Source organism: Phyllostomus discolor, chromosome 1, assembly GCF_004126475.2.
Source record: "Phyllostomus discolor isolate MPI-MPIP mPhyDis1 chromosome 1, mPhyDis1.pri.v3, whole genome shotgun sequence".
Lineage (NCBI taxonomy): Eukaryota > Metazoa > Chordata > Mammalia > Chiroptera > Phyllostomidae > Phyllostomus > Phyllostomus discolor.
In genome coordinates, this window is record NC_040903.2 from 67,389,702 (window position 1) to 67,402,639 (window position 12,938).

The 12,938-nt window shown below is 38.2% G+C and overlaps 1 protein-coding gene across 1 annotated transcript in view; it reads right to left on the reverse strand.

Annotated features, from left to right (window-relative positions):
- ITGA8 (integrin subunit alpha 8) overlaps nucleotides 1-12,938 on the reverse strand; it is a 170,339-nt gene that overhangs the window by 133,305 nt on the left and 24,096 nt on the right. The window contains exons 4-5 of the mRNA XM_028508025.2: nucleotides 11,234-11,357; nucleotides 459-520 (exon numbers count right to left, since the gene is read on the reverse strand). Of these exons, the coding sequence (XP_028363826.2) occupies nucleotides 459-520; nucleotides 11,234-11,357 (186 nt within the window). The remainder of the gene's footprint in view (nucleotides 1-458; nucleotides 521-11,233; nucleotides 11,358-12,938) is intronic.

Here is a 12,938-nt window from a genome sequence, read left to right on the forward strand (position 1 = left end):
ACTCTGCATCCTTAAAGATGTTGATGAAATTTATACTACTTTTAAAACCATAGAATCTTGGCCTCCTATATTCTTACTAGAGATCTCTGTTTTTAATTTTGTGAAAGGATATGTGAATTTCAGCACTGTTAAATCTAATTGGTCAATTAGAGCAAAGAGTTAAAACAATTTACATATTCCTGTGAGCTTTTCAGAAGCATAATGATGCCAAGGTGTGGAAAGAAAGACTGTTGTTTTTAATCATATGTACTTTTTACTATTTTAATAGATTTTCACATGCATAGATTACTTTAATAGAAATAAAGAGTAAACAAAAAATAAAGACGTTGACAAAAGAGGCTAGATACATACCTAAAGGTTCTTTTGTTGGTGGTGGTTAATGGGGGTAGAAGCAGAAGGTAAAAAAAAAGTCAGACAGGTAAAGTAAACATAGAAGCTACAAGACCAAAGGAATTCACCTTATAAAAGTCCAGGCTAAATCCTGCTTGGCAGTAGCCCTGGCCTTCAGGATCAGCATTACCTAGAATGACCAAAACATAATCAATTCAGGATATTCTGATGTTTTCTCTACAGACTTCTAAATTTAAAATGATCAATATGTGGTTTATATTTATTTCTAAACCCATTCTGAGTAATTTATCAAACATATTTCAATCCGTTTTCCTGTTCTAGATATCATTGTCATTCTATAACAGTATGCCATATTACATATAATAAGAAGGAATAACATCTTTGGAGTTACTATTCTGGGTTTTACAACTCATGTTTGTTAGAAGAAATAAAATCTCCATTTCTCAAAACATTCCAAGTGGCAGCAACGTGTTTCCGCATTGCCCACACGTTCCTAGTGCAGCCAGGCTGCCATTCCTCCAGGTGGCATCCGGCTGAGAAAGGGGGAGCTCAACGTGTCCACCTGGGCGGACGCCTTCACCGGGGTCACCGACAGCACTTCGATTTTGATGACCTCTAATAGGAAATAAACGTTAACATAGTCCATCATCATTAGGAAGGTCCGTTCGGAGATTGCGACCCTGGTTACAATGAATCTCACAGGGACACTGCCACGCTAGTGTTCACAAAGAGAAAACTCTGTGGCAGTGGCTCCTTCTGTGCTCTGTCCAATACAATTCACTAAGCGAATGCCCAGTAGAACCTTGCGGTACGTTTTTTTCCAACTACGGGCTGGTCAACACATGGATTCTCTGAGGATTGTTATAAAAAGTCTCTCGGACATTCAAATCGGGAACTTACTACTTGTCACTTGTACTTTATAACCATTTCCCCCACCTTTTAAAATGCTGAAATTAAAACTAACCTGTAGGTTAGTAGGTGTGATCTCAATCACTATATGGTTAGATAGAAACATGTAAATAGTTACTTCTTTCTTCAAGGACATTCCTGAGTGGAAAGTAAAGTCAGAGGACAGGAAAGAAAATGCACATCATCACAGGAAAAATTTATAGGCTGGGCATGTGCCTCTTCCAAAATCTTTTTTAATGGACCTGGTCTTTCCAGTTTTTCCTGGAATGTTTTGTTTGTTTTTTCCTTTTTTTCATTATTACTTAGCTAATTTTAGCATTGTCATCATCCATTCCTTCCAGATGCTCCTTTTACATTTTAAAATACTTTTCTACCTCATATACTGTTGGTTATTTTTGGATGATAAGATCTGTTTTTAATTCAAATGTCAATTAATGCTTTGTGTATTCTTTAAGCTAAGTTCTTTTTTTCAGCTTTATTAAGGTACACACAATATACAAAAAATTGCACATTTTCATGTTTACAGTTTGGTAATTTTGGACATATGCACACACCCATGGTACCACCACTACAATCAAAGAAATAAACATATCCATCACCAGTGAAAGATTTCTTGTGTTCCTTGCTTTCTTTTTAATCCTCACTCAAGGATATGTTTATTGATTTGAGGGAGAGAGGGAGAGAGACAGAGAGAGACAGAGAAACATTGATAGGTCACCTCCCATACATGCCCCTACCAAGGTTTAAAACCACAACCTAGGTATGTGCCCTGCCTGGGGTAAAACCCACAAACTTTTGGTATACAAGACGACGCTCCAACCCACCGAGCCACCTGGTCAAGGCTCCCTTGCTTTTTCTTGTTTGTGTTTTTGTGTGTGTTAAAAACAGTCAACATGAGATTGACCCACTTAACAAATTTTTACATTCTCTTTTTTCTTTAAGGAATTTTTTATTTTTCAATTACAGTTGACATACACTATTTATTAGTTTCAAATGTATACCCCAGTGACTAGACATATTATATTTTATTAAGTGATCATCCCAATAAATCTCATACCCATCTGACTCTAATAAGCATACACAGTTATTAGAATACTATTGACTATATTCCCTATGTTGCACTTTACATCCCCATGACTATCCTATAACTACCAATTTGTACTTCTTAATCCTTTCACTTTTTTCACCCATCTTCCCAGCCCCCCTTCCCACCTGGCAACCATGAAAATGTTCTCTATCTCTGAGTCTGTTTATGTTCTGCTTGTTCTTTTTTTAATGTAATTATTTAATAGATATGTATTTATTGCCATTTCATTGTTAATATATTTGATCATTTTTTTTCCTTCTTAAAGATGACACTTTGACATTTCATGTAATACTGGTTTTGTGGTGATGAACTCTTTTAGCTTTACCTTGTCTGGGAAGCTCTTTCTATGTCCTTCAATTCTAAAGGATAGTTTTTCTGGGTGGAGTAACCTTGGTTGTAGGTCCTTGCTTTTCATCACTTTGAATATTTCTAGTCAATCCTTCTGGACTGCAAAGTTTCTGTTGAGAAATAAGCTGATAGTCTTATGGAAGCTCTCTTATAGGTAACTACTTTTCTCCTGCTGCTTTAACCTTTGACATTTTAATTATGATGTGTCTTGGTGTGGGCCTCTTTGGGTTCATCTTGTTTGGGACTCTCTGTGCTTCCTAGACTTATGTGTCTATTTCCTTCACCATGTTAGGGAAGTTTTCTTTCATTGTTTTTTTAAAATAGGTTTTCAATTTTTTGCTCTATCTCTTCTCCTTCTGGCACCCCCATGATGTGAATGTTGGTATGCTTGAAGTTTTCCCAGAGGCTCCTGACACTATCCTCATTTTTAAAATTCTTTTTCTGTTTGCTGTCCTGATTGGGTTTTTTTTTTTTTTTTGCTTCCTTATAGTTCGAATGGCTGATTTGATTCTCAGTATCATCTACTCTACTGTTGATTCCCTGCAAATTATTCTTCATTTCAATTAGTGTAGCCTTCATTTCTGGGAGGTTCTTTTTTTGGTTTCCATGTCCTTTCATATGCCGTTGAAGTTCTAAGTTCTTTTACTCTCTCCTAAGTTCACTGAGCATCCTTATAACCAGTGTTTGGAACTCTGCATCTAGTAGATCACTTGTCTCCATTTTGTTTAGTTCTTTTTATGGAATTTTGTTCTGTTTTTTTCATTTGGGATATGTTTCTTTGTCTCTTCATTGTGGCAATCTCCCTGTGTTTGTTTCTATGTATTACATAGAGCTGCAACATCTCCCAGGATTGGTAGAGTAACCTAATGTAGCAGGTGTCCTATAGAGCCCAGTGGCACAGACCCCTGGTTCACCTGAGCTGGGCACTCCAGGTGTACCTCATCCCCCACCCCCATGCTTCAAAACAGGAAGCTGAAAAAAATTAAGAGAAGATAGTAATTTTTCATGAAATTCATTGAGAAAATAACCAACTTCAAATGTTTATTTTAGGTGGTGATCACAATAGAAGGTAGGTTCTTTCTTTCACAAAGTAATTTTCTCTCTTAGAATTATAATTTATGAGAGCTGAAGGAATCTTTCTTCCTGGAACTTCAGAGCATCTGTAAACTTTATAGTTATGTCCCAGCATGAACTCAGGAATCCAGGGAATCATGCTGACTATTCACTACTCTGTGTTGGCTTCCAAAGTGGAATAAAGGGTGTGTGTAAACCATTCCCCACCAGATTTACAAATGACTATAAGAGCTATCAGTGTGCCATTAATATGAATGAGCCCGTTAGTGCCCACATTGCTCACAATATCAGTGGAGGGGGTTTGTGGTACAGAATGAACATGAGAGCATTCTTTAAATTCTCTTTTGAAAATAATATTGCTGATGTTCCTGTTCTGTGAGATGGACCATATGCTCACGAACAAGCTGGCTTTGTGTTAATGAACTGTGAACTCCTGAGGAGGACAGGAAGTCTGCTCCCTGGGTGGATTGGAGGAAGAAGAAATATTCATGGTGAGACAGAGACCATGAACATGTGAAAACTATGGATGTGTACTAGAGTTGAAAGAATTCTTGGCAATTTATTTAGCTATTCTGCAACCCAACATAAACTCCACTTTTAACTTTGTCCAGCTATTCTTTTATTTAAGAAAATAAACAGTACATAAGTTGGCATCATAATATGTTCACAGAACACAAGATGCAAGCCTACTATAATTTGTATGTTTAGATAACGGTTCAAACTCACTGAAACTCTTACCTCACAAGTCTAGATGCCATATGCTGTATTTTCATCTGAGCTCTCCTATCATATAGGCAGTCAAAAAAATGGCAGAATGAAAAGCAGTGACCAGATTTATAAGTGATTATCCTAGACATTAGTTGGAAAAATATAGCATCAAAGCAAGAGGCCTCTGAAGGATGGGCTCACCACTTTAGCTCTAACATTTTACTGTCATGGGGACGTATCTTTAGCAAAGTGTGAAAACTCTGATATGAATAGGTATAAAAATGGATGAGACAAGTTCAGTATTGAATCTCAGCTCCACCATGAATTTTCTGGGTAAGTTAGGGATTTGATTTATCTCTCTACCTGATTTTTATCTTTTGCACAATAACAACAACCTCTTCCTGGACACAGGAGCACAGCACCTGCAGTGGAACACGGCACATGATGTGCTCCTCTTCTTGCCGCAGCCCATGCCTGGAAAGCTCCCCACTCCCCACTCCAACAGTCATTTGTTAACATAAGCCCTTTCCCATCATCCTGCCAACAGCTCCTCTTTCCACCCAGACCATGTCACCCCTGTCTCTCTTGACTTGTTATATTTTTCTTTGTAGCACTGTTCAGTATCTGACACTGTATCAGGAACTTATTTACTCTTTAAATTTTTTTACTGAGATGTACTTGTCATATAACATTGTATTAGTCCAAGGTGTACAACATAATTTGATATATGTATATATTGTGAAATGATTACCATACTAAGTTTAGTTAATATCCAAAATATAAGTTTTTATTTTTTCTTGTGATGAGAGCTTTTAAGATCTACTCTCTTAGCAACTTTCAAATATATAATATAGTAGTGTTAACTGTAGTCACCATGCTGTACATCACACCACTAAGATTTATCTTATAATGGATAATTTGTACCTTTTCACCACATTTACCCATGTATTTCCCTCTACCACCGTTACCACTGGCAACCACCAATCTGTTGTCTGTATTTATGAGTTTGGGGTTCTTTTTCTTTCTTTTGTAGATTATGCATTTAAATGAGACCATTCAGTATTTGTCTTTATCTGTCTGACTTACTTCACTTAACATAATACTTTCAAGGTCTATCCACATTGTCGAAAACGGCAGGATTTCCTTCTTTCTTATGACTGGACAATATTCCCTTGTGTATATATACCACCTTTTCTTTATCCATTCATTTATGGAAGAACACTGATGTTGTTTCCATGTCTTGGATAAGGTAAGCAATGCTGCAGTGAACATGGGGTTGCAGATGTCTTTTCAAGACAGCGATCTCATTTACTTCAGATAAATACTCAGAAACAGATTTGTGGAATCTGAACTTATTTACATGTTTCTTATTGGTTTCCCCCACTAAAATTTAAGTTTTTTAAAGACAGAGGTTTGTTTTCTCTTGTTCTGTGCTTTATTCCCTAAGCATAAAATAATTCGTTCTCAGAGGGTTCAGTAAACTTGTGTTGAATGATTATACAGTTGGCTTTCACTATCTACAAGAAACCCCTCTTTTAAAACCATTTAAAGTAAAATACTAATATTACTGCCATTCTTTCAGCTGACACCTGTCATGATATAAGGAAGTAACTAATTTATTTTAGTATTTTAAAACAGGAAGTCATAATCTTCTTTGTGCCAAAATCCTCACTAAAGCCCATCAAAGCTAGCTTGTTCCAATCCCCATCATTTAGATCTCTAAATCTCGGCAGTCTCTTTACTAACCCTCTATTATCACTCATCCAGCATTTATCTCCCTCAATTTATTTCTTTTTTAAATTATGTTTTATGAATTATGCTATTACAGTTTTCCCAATTTTCCCCCTTTATCCCCCCTCCACCCTGCACCCCCAACCCTCCAGCATCCCCTGCCCTTAGTTCATGTCCATGGGTTGTACATATAAGTTCTTTGAGTTCTCTGTTTCCAATACCATTTTTAGTCTCTCCCTGTCTATTTTATACCTACCAATTATGCTTCTTCTTCCCTGTACCTTCCCCCATTCCCCCCTCCCCCTCCCCACTGAAATCCCTCTATGTGATGTCCATTTCTCTGATTCTGTTCCTGTTCTAGTTATTTGCTTAGTTTTTGTTTTCATTGTTTTTCTTTCTTTTACTTTTTTTAGGTTCATTTGTTGATAGTTGTGAGTTTGTTGTCATTCTATTGTTCATATTTTCTATCTTCCTTTTCTTAGATAAGTCCCTTTAACATTTCATGTAATAATGGCTTGGTGATGATGAGCTCCTGTAACTTGACCCTATCCGGGATGCACTTTATCTGCCCTTCCATTCAAAATGATAACTTTGCTAGATAGAGTAATCTTGGATGTAGGTCCTTGCCTTTCATGGCTACAAATACTTCTTTTCATCCCCTTCTTGCCTGTAAAGTTTCTTTTAAGAAATTATCTGATAGCTTTATGGGAACTCCTTTGTAGGTAAGTCTTTCCTTTCCATTTGCTGCTTTTAAGATTCTCTCCTTATCTTTAATCATGGGTAACTTAATGATAATGTGCCTTGGTGTGTTCCTTTTTGGGTCCAACTTCTTTGGGACTCTCTGAGTTTCCTGGACTTCCTGGAAGTCTATTTCCTTCACCAGATTGGGGAAGTTTTCTTTCATTATTTGTTCAAATAAGTTTTCAATTTCTTCCTGTTGTTCTTCTCCTTCTGGCACCCCTATAATTCAGATATTGAAATGTTTCAGGTTGTCCCAGAGGTTTGTAAGACTTTCTTCACTTTTTTGAATTCTTGTTTCTTCATTCTGTTCTGATTGGATGTTTATTTCTTCTTTTTTGTTCCAAATCATTGATTTGAGTCCTGGTTTCTTTCCTGTCACTGTTGGTTCCCTGAATATTTTGCTTTATTTCATTTTGGGTATGTTTCATTTGTTCTTTCATTTTTCAACCAAGCTCAATCAGTTCTGTGAGCATTTTGATTACCAGGGCTTTAAATTCTCCATCAGATATGTTGGCTATATCCTCATGTTTAGCTCTCTTTCTGATATTTTGCTCTGTTCTTTCATTATGGCCCTATTTCTTTTTTCAGGGGCCCTGTTAAGTTGTAAGGGGGCAGAGCCTTAGGTATGCATGCAGCAGGGCAACCCTCCTTGCCGCACTGTGGCACTGCCTGTGAGGGAGAGGCCAGAGAGGGAAAAATGCAGCTCACCTGCTCATACTTAGCGCACTTTTCAGCAAACTCTCATGTGAGACTGAGAGTTTCTCCCACCTCGGCAAGCAACTGCCGTAGTCCACAGCCAGCTCTGAGTCTCAGTTTCCCTTTAAGCCAGCCCCTTCCTCACAGCCCATCTTCTTGCCACAGCCTGCCCTGCCCCCACCATCCGCAGCCTTACCAGTCTGGTTGTTCTGTTTGACTGTTTCTTTAATTCTGTGATTGTTGGGAGTTCCATGCAGTTTGACTTTCTGCTACTTCCTGTTGTTTATTGATTTTGGATTGGTTGTTACCCTCCTTTTGGTTCTGTGAGGAAGCAAAGGGTTTCTACCTATGCCTCCATCTTGGCCAGAATTCCTGATTTATTTCTTATATCTGCTCATTATCTTGTCTAAAGTAATCTCAAATTTTAAAAATAGCTACTGAAATACATAAATTTTACTTATAGTTTTGGGAATATAATTTTGGATTGAATTTTAAAAATCAATACCCTGAAATCATTCACTAGATGATCTTTCTAACACCATTTTCCTCAATGTGGTCCTGTCTTGTGAATTATCAAGAAAAAGAATAAAAATTTATCAGTTGCTTCATGATAAATTCAATGACTTACATGATACATAAAAAAAGTGGGAGAATGCACAGGTGGACTCTGAGTGTATCGATCAGTCACTAATAATGTCCCAATGTCCTTAGGTATGCCACCAAGATGAAGTGATTAAACAGCAGTGCCTCTGAGATGGCACAGGGACACACACTCACTTTAAATGATGCTTCCCTGGAAATTCCTTAAACTGCCAAATGAGACAAGGTCTGTACATGTAGAGAGTCTTTTTGAAAAACAGGGATTAGGATATGGGACTTTGGGTCATGATGGAGGTATAGGTAAACACAGCTTGCCTCCTCTTACAACCATAGCAAAAATTACAACTAGACTACAAAACAGATTATCACCCAGAATAGCCAGAAAATTGAGCAGTATGGAAATCCAACAACCAAGGATTTAAAGAAGCCACATTCATCCAGACAAGTAGGAGGGGCGGACACATGGAGAGGCATGGGGATGTGGAGATGCGGATAGGGCAGTCCCACACTGACGTGTGGTGGATAAAAGTGGATAAAAATTGAGAGGAATATGTTGGAAGCAAGGGATCCCGGCCCCACACCACACCACCTAGCCCAGGGTTCCAGCACCAGGAAGATTAAGTCCTATAACTTCCGGCTGTAAAAACAGTGGGAGTTGGGCAGTGGAACAGACCATAGGATTCTCAGGAGTCTCCTCTTAAAGGGCCCTCAACAGACTTAGAACTTATGCAGAGTCACTCCCTCTGGGCTTCGGCACCAGGGCAATAGCTGGAAGGGCACAAGTGAAATATGGAGAGAAATTGAAGTGTCTGGCATCAGAGCCAGTGCCAGGAGACAGCCTCCTTCCAGACAAAATTCCAGAGGTAAGGCAAAGGCATTATCCCCTCTCTAAGCCCTCACACAGAGCCACACAGTGGCGACATGGATTGCTCCACCCTGGCAATTACCTAAGCCTCCACCTCATCCAACTTACCAGTACATTTTTCTACAATAGATCATGCTACTAAGACAGGGAGTCAAAGCAGCTCTTCCTAATACACAGAAACAAACAAGAAGGCTGCCAAAATGAGAAGACAAAGAAATATGGTCGAAATGAAAGAACAGAACAAAACTCCAGGAAGAGAACTGAAAATGGAGGTAAGCAATCTATCAGATGCAGAGTTCAAAACACTGTTATTGGGCTGCTCAAGGAACTCACTGGGTACTTCAACAGCATAGAAGAGACCCAGACAGAAATGAAGGTTACACTAAGTGAAATAAATAACAATTTACAGGGAAACAACAGTGGAGTGGATGAAACTGAAAATCAAATCAGTGGTTTGGAACATAAGGAAGAAAAAGACATCCAATCAGCACAGCAAGAAGAAAAAAGAATAAAAATAAATGAGGATAGTGTAAGGAGCCTCTGGGACAACTTCAAACATACCAACATTTGAATCATAGGGGGCTGGAAAGGGAAGAGAAAGAGCAAGAAATTGAAAACTTATTTGAAAAAAAATAATGAAAAAAACGTCCCTAATCTGGTGAAGAAAACAGACATATAAGACCAGGAAGCACTAAGAGTCCCAAACAAGATGGACACAAAGAGGACCACACCAAGACACATCATAATTAAAATGCTAAAGGTTAAAGATAAAGAGAGAATCTTAAAATCAGCAAGAGCAAAGCAGAAAACTACCTACAAAGGAGTTCCTAAAAAGATCACTAGCTGATTTCTCAAAAGAACTTTGCAGGCTAGAAGAGACTGGCAACAAGTATTCAAAATTATGAAAAGTTAGGAACTACAACTTAGATTACTCAATCTGGCAAAGCTGTCATTTAGAATGGAAGGGCAGATAAAGTGCTTCCCAGACAAGGTAAAGCTAAAGGAGTTCATCATCACCAAAGCATTATTACATGAAATGTTAAAGGGACTTATTTAAGAAAAAGATCAAATCTATGAACATTAAAATAGAAATAAATTCACAACTATCAACAACTGACTCTAAAAAAACAAACTAAGCAAACAAGCAGAACAGAAACAGAATCATAGATATGGAGAGCACATGGAGGGTTATCAGTCAGGAGGGGGAAGAGGGAGAATGGAGGAAAAGGAGCAGGGATTAAGAAGTACAAATTAGTGGGTACAGAATAGACTGGGGGGTTTAAGAACAGTGTAGGAAATGGAGAAGCCAAAGAACTTACATGAATGACCCATGGACATGAACTAAGGTGGGGGCATGCTGGAGGTAATAGGGGGTATCAGTAATAGGGGGTATTTGGGAATTATTGATTCAGGCAAAGCCCCAAATAGTGTTCTGATCAGAAGACAAAGGCAAGGGATAGCCCCAAGAAAGGGAAGGGGAACAATCACATAAACAGAAGGAAGACATTTCTGTCAGTGCAGATAGGCTAACACAGTGACGCTAATTCTAAACAGTCTTCAATTTTCACTCCAGTAGCCATCAGCCAGGTAGTCATAATACCTGCTTTCTTGTTATCTTTGCAAACAGTTCTTTGGGACACGATGTTGCTTTAGGCCCAGTCCAAAGGGTATTTTGCCCTGTTATAACATTACAAGGTTTAAGGCATAAGATGCATAAGGCAGTTCTGGGATGGCCGCTCCAGCTCCATTTTAAAGTGGCTCCTTTTAATTTATTATTTACACTAACACCATTCTTGTGATTAACAGGTAAACTGGGGAGTCAGCATTCCTTAGATCACCATGTAAATTTTGAACACCAACTGAGAGTTTAAGCCCTAAAATAAGAAACCAGTCAATTCTACTGCAAAATATCTAAAACCCAGAAATTTTCTAAAACAAGGAAGAGGAGCAGCAGAATTCCACATCCTGGCTGGCCCTCGTGTCACAGCAAGACATCCTGTAAGGCTGTCAGCGATCTTTGCCCACCTCGTTTTCCTTACTGATGGCCTTCTGACATCCCCTGCAGTGTCTGCAACCAAAAAGCTCTTCAGCTAAATTTGTTTCAAGAAATAAAAACAACTTACTGTTCCGACAAGGAGAGTACTCAGCATATGCACTGAAATTCTGAATTGCTACATAGCAAGTGCCAACTGGGTCCTTTTCTGGTGTGGATTTAAGACTTCTCCAGTGATACAAGGGGGCGCACGCCTGTGAAACATCAAAGGCAGTAAATAGTTTTTGATGTAGGCTCCTGGTACTATGATTTGATTTGACTTGCTGATTAATATACTTAAATTTGTGACAACCTATGTTAACTATTAGGTGAATTAATTGGCCTCCAGCATGCTAAGGAGTACCTCATAGTCACAGTTTATTAAATTTCCAGAGCCATTTTGTTAACATTAATGCACCATACAATAGGAACAAATTAAACATATTCAAAGGAATGCATTTTTTCCCAGAGGATTTTAAATTAAATAAAAGTAACCTGGCAAAAGTTATTTTTTGTTAAAGCAAAGAACTCATACGTTTTTTTAAAAAATTGGATCTACATAAAAGCAAATGGTCATTTAAACAGTAAATTAATCAGTGTGATGCCTTAAAATGAGAACTAGTTCCATTCCTTGTCTAATTGTTGCTTTAAAAAAAAAACTACTCTCAAATCAGCCCTGGCCTGTGAACCAAAGGGTCACCAGTTTAAATCCCAGTCAGGGCCATGCCTGGGTTGCAGGCCAGGTCCCCAGTATGGGGCATGTAAGAGGCAACAACACATCAGTGTTTCTCTCCCTCTCTTTCTCCCACCCTTCCCCTCTGTCTAAAAACAAACAAATGAATATCTTTTTTAAAAAAGCTACTCTCAAATCAAAAGATGCAGACAAATTTATATACCTTTATTTTGTTGATTCTCCTAGTTTGTCATTAAAGGTGTACCTTATGTGACTTTTTAAACAATGACTTTCTTTCGGATATACTAAGTTCTTATCACAGTGTTCTTGGCTTTATTTTTCAATTACTGGTTTTTATTCGTGGCAAACCAAAAATTAATTTAAACAACAGTAAGTAAAACATGACTCATGCAAAATACTCTGGTTGCTTCTTCAGAAGCTTAGATTCTAACAAGAGCACAGTGTTTGAAGGGATATGACATGTGAAGGGGGATATATGAAATCCTCTCTAAGTAAGTTAAGTAACATTAATTTTGCTAGGAATGAGAGGGGCCATGACAATAAGTGTGTAGAGAACATAGGCACCTTTTTGACTTCTGTTACGCTAGCTGGAATCCTGATCACTCAAGCAGTCACTTCTAAGGACCCAGAGTTACAGATGGCTAGCATCTGGAACCACTAGCTTATCTCCTAATTTAGTGACATCAGAGTGAAAACAAAGCCAGAAAAGTGAAGGCTGATCCTGAGTTTAAATTCCTTTCACGATTCCAAATGTGTCCTTGGCATTCAGTCCAAGGTATAACTACTTTAAGTAAAGATAACTCATGTTGTCAAATAAGTAGGGTGCTTCCACAAGGTCAGTTTCTTGGATTCGTTGCTCCATGTATTGTGAGGTCTTGGACACAACAAAACTCTCCCTCATCTAAGCTCCCTTATCTCAGGGCTCTCTTAGTGAGCTGACAAGTTACGTGGTTAACACATTTCACATAAGGTGCGAATGGTGAAAAGTAGGAGGGCTTTGGGCAGGGCAAGCATTCTAGTTTGTAACTAGAGCTATGTATATTTTATATATTACCTGCTTCATGTCACAATCTTTTGGGGGTGGGGATAACCACACACCAAA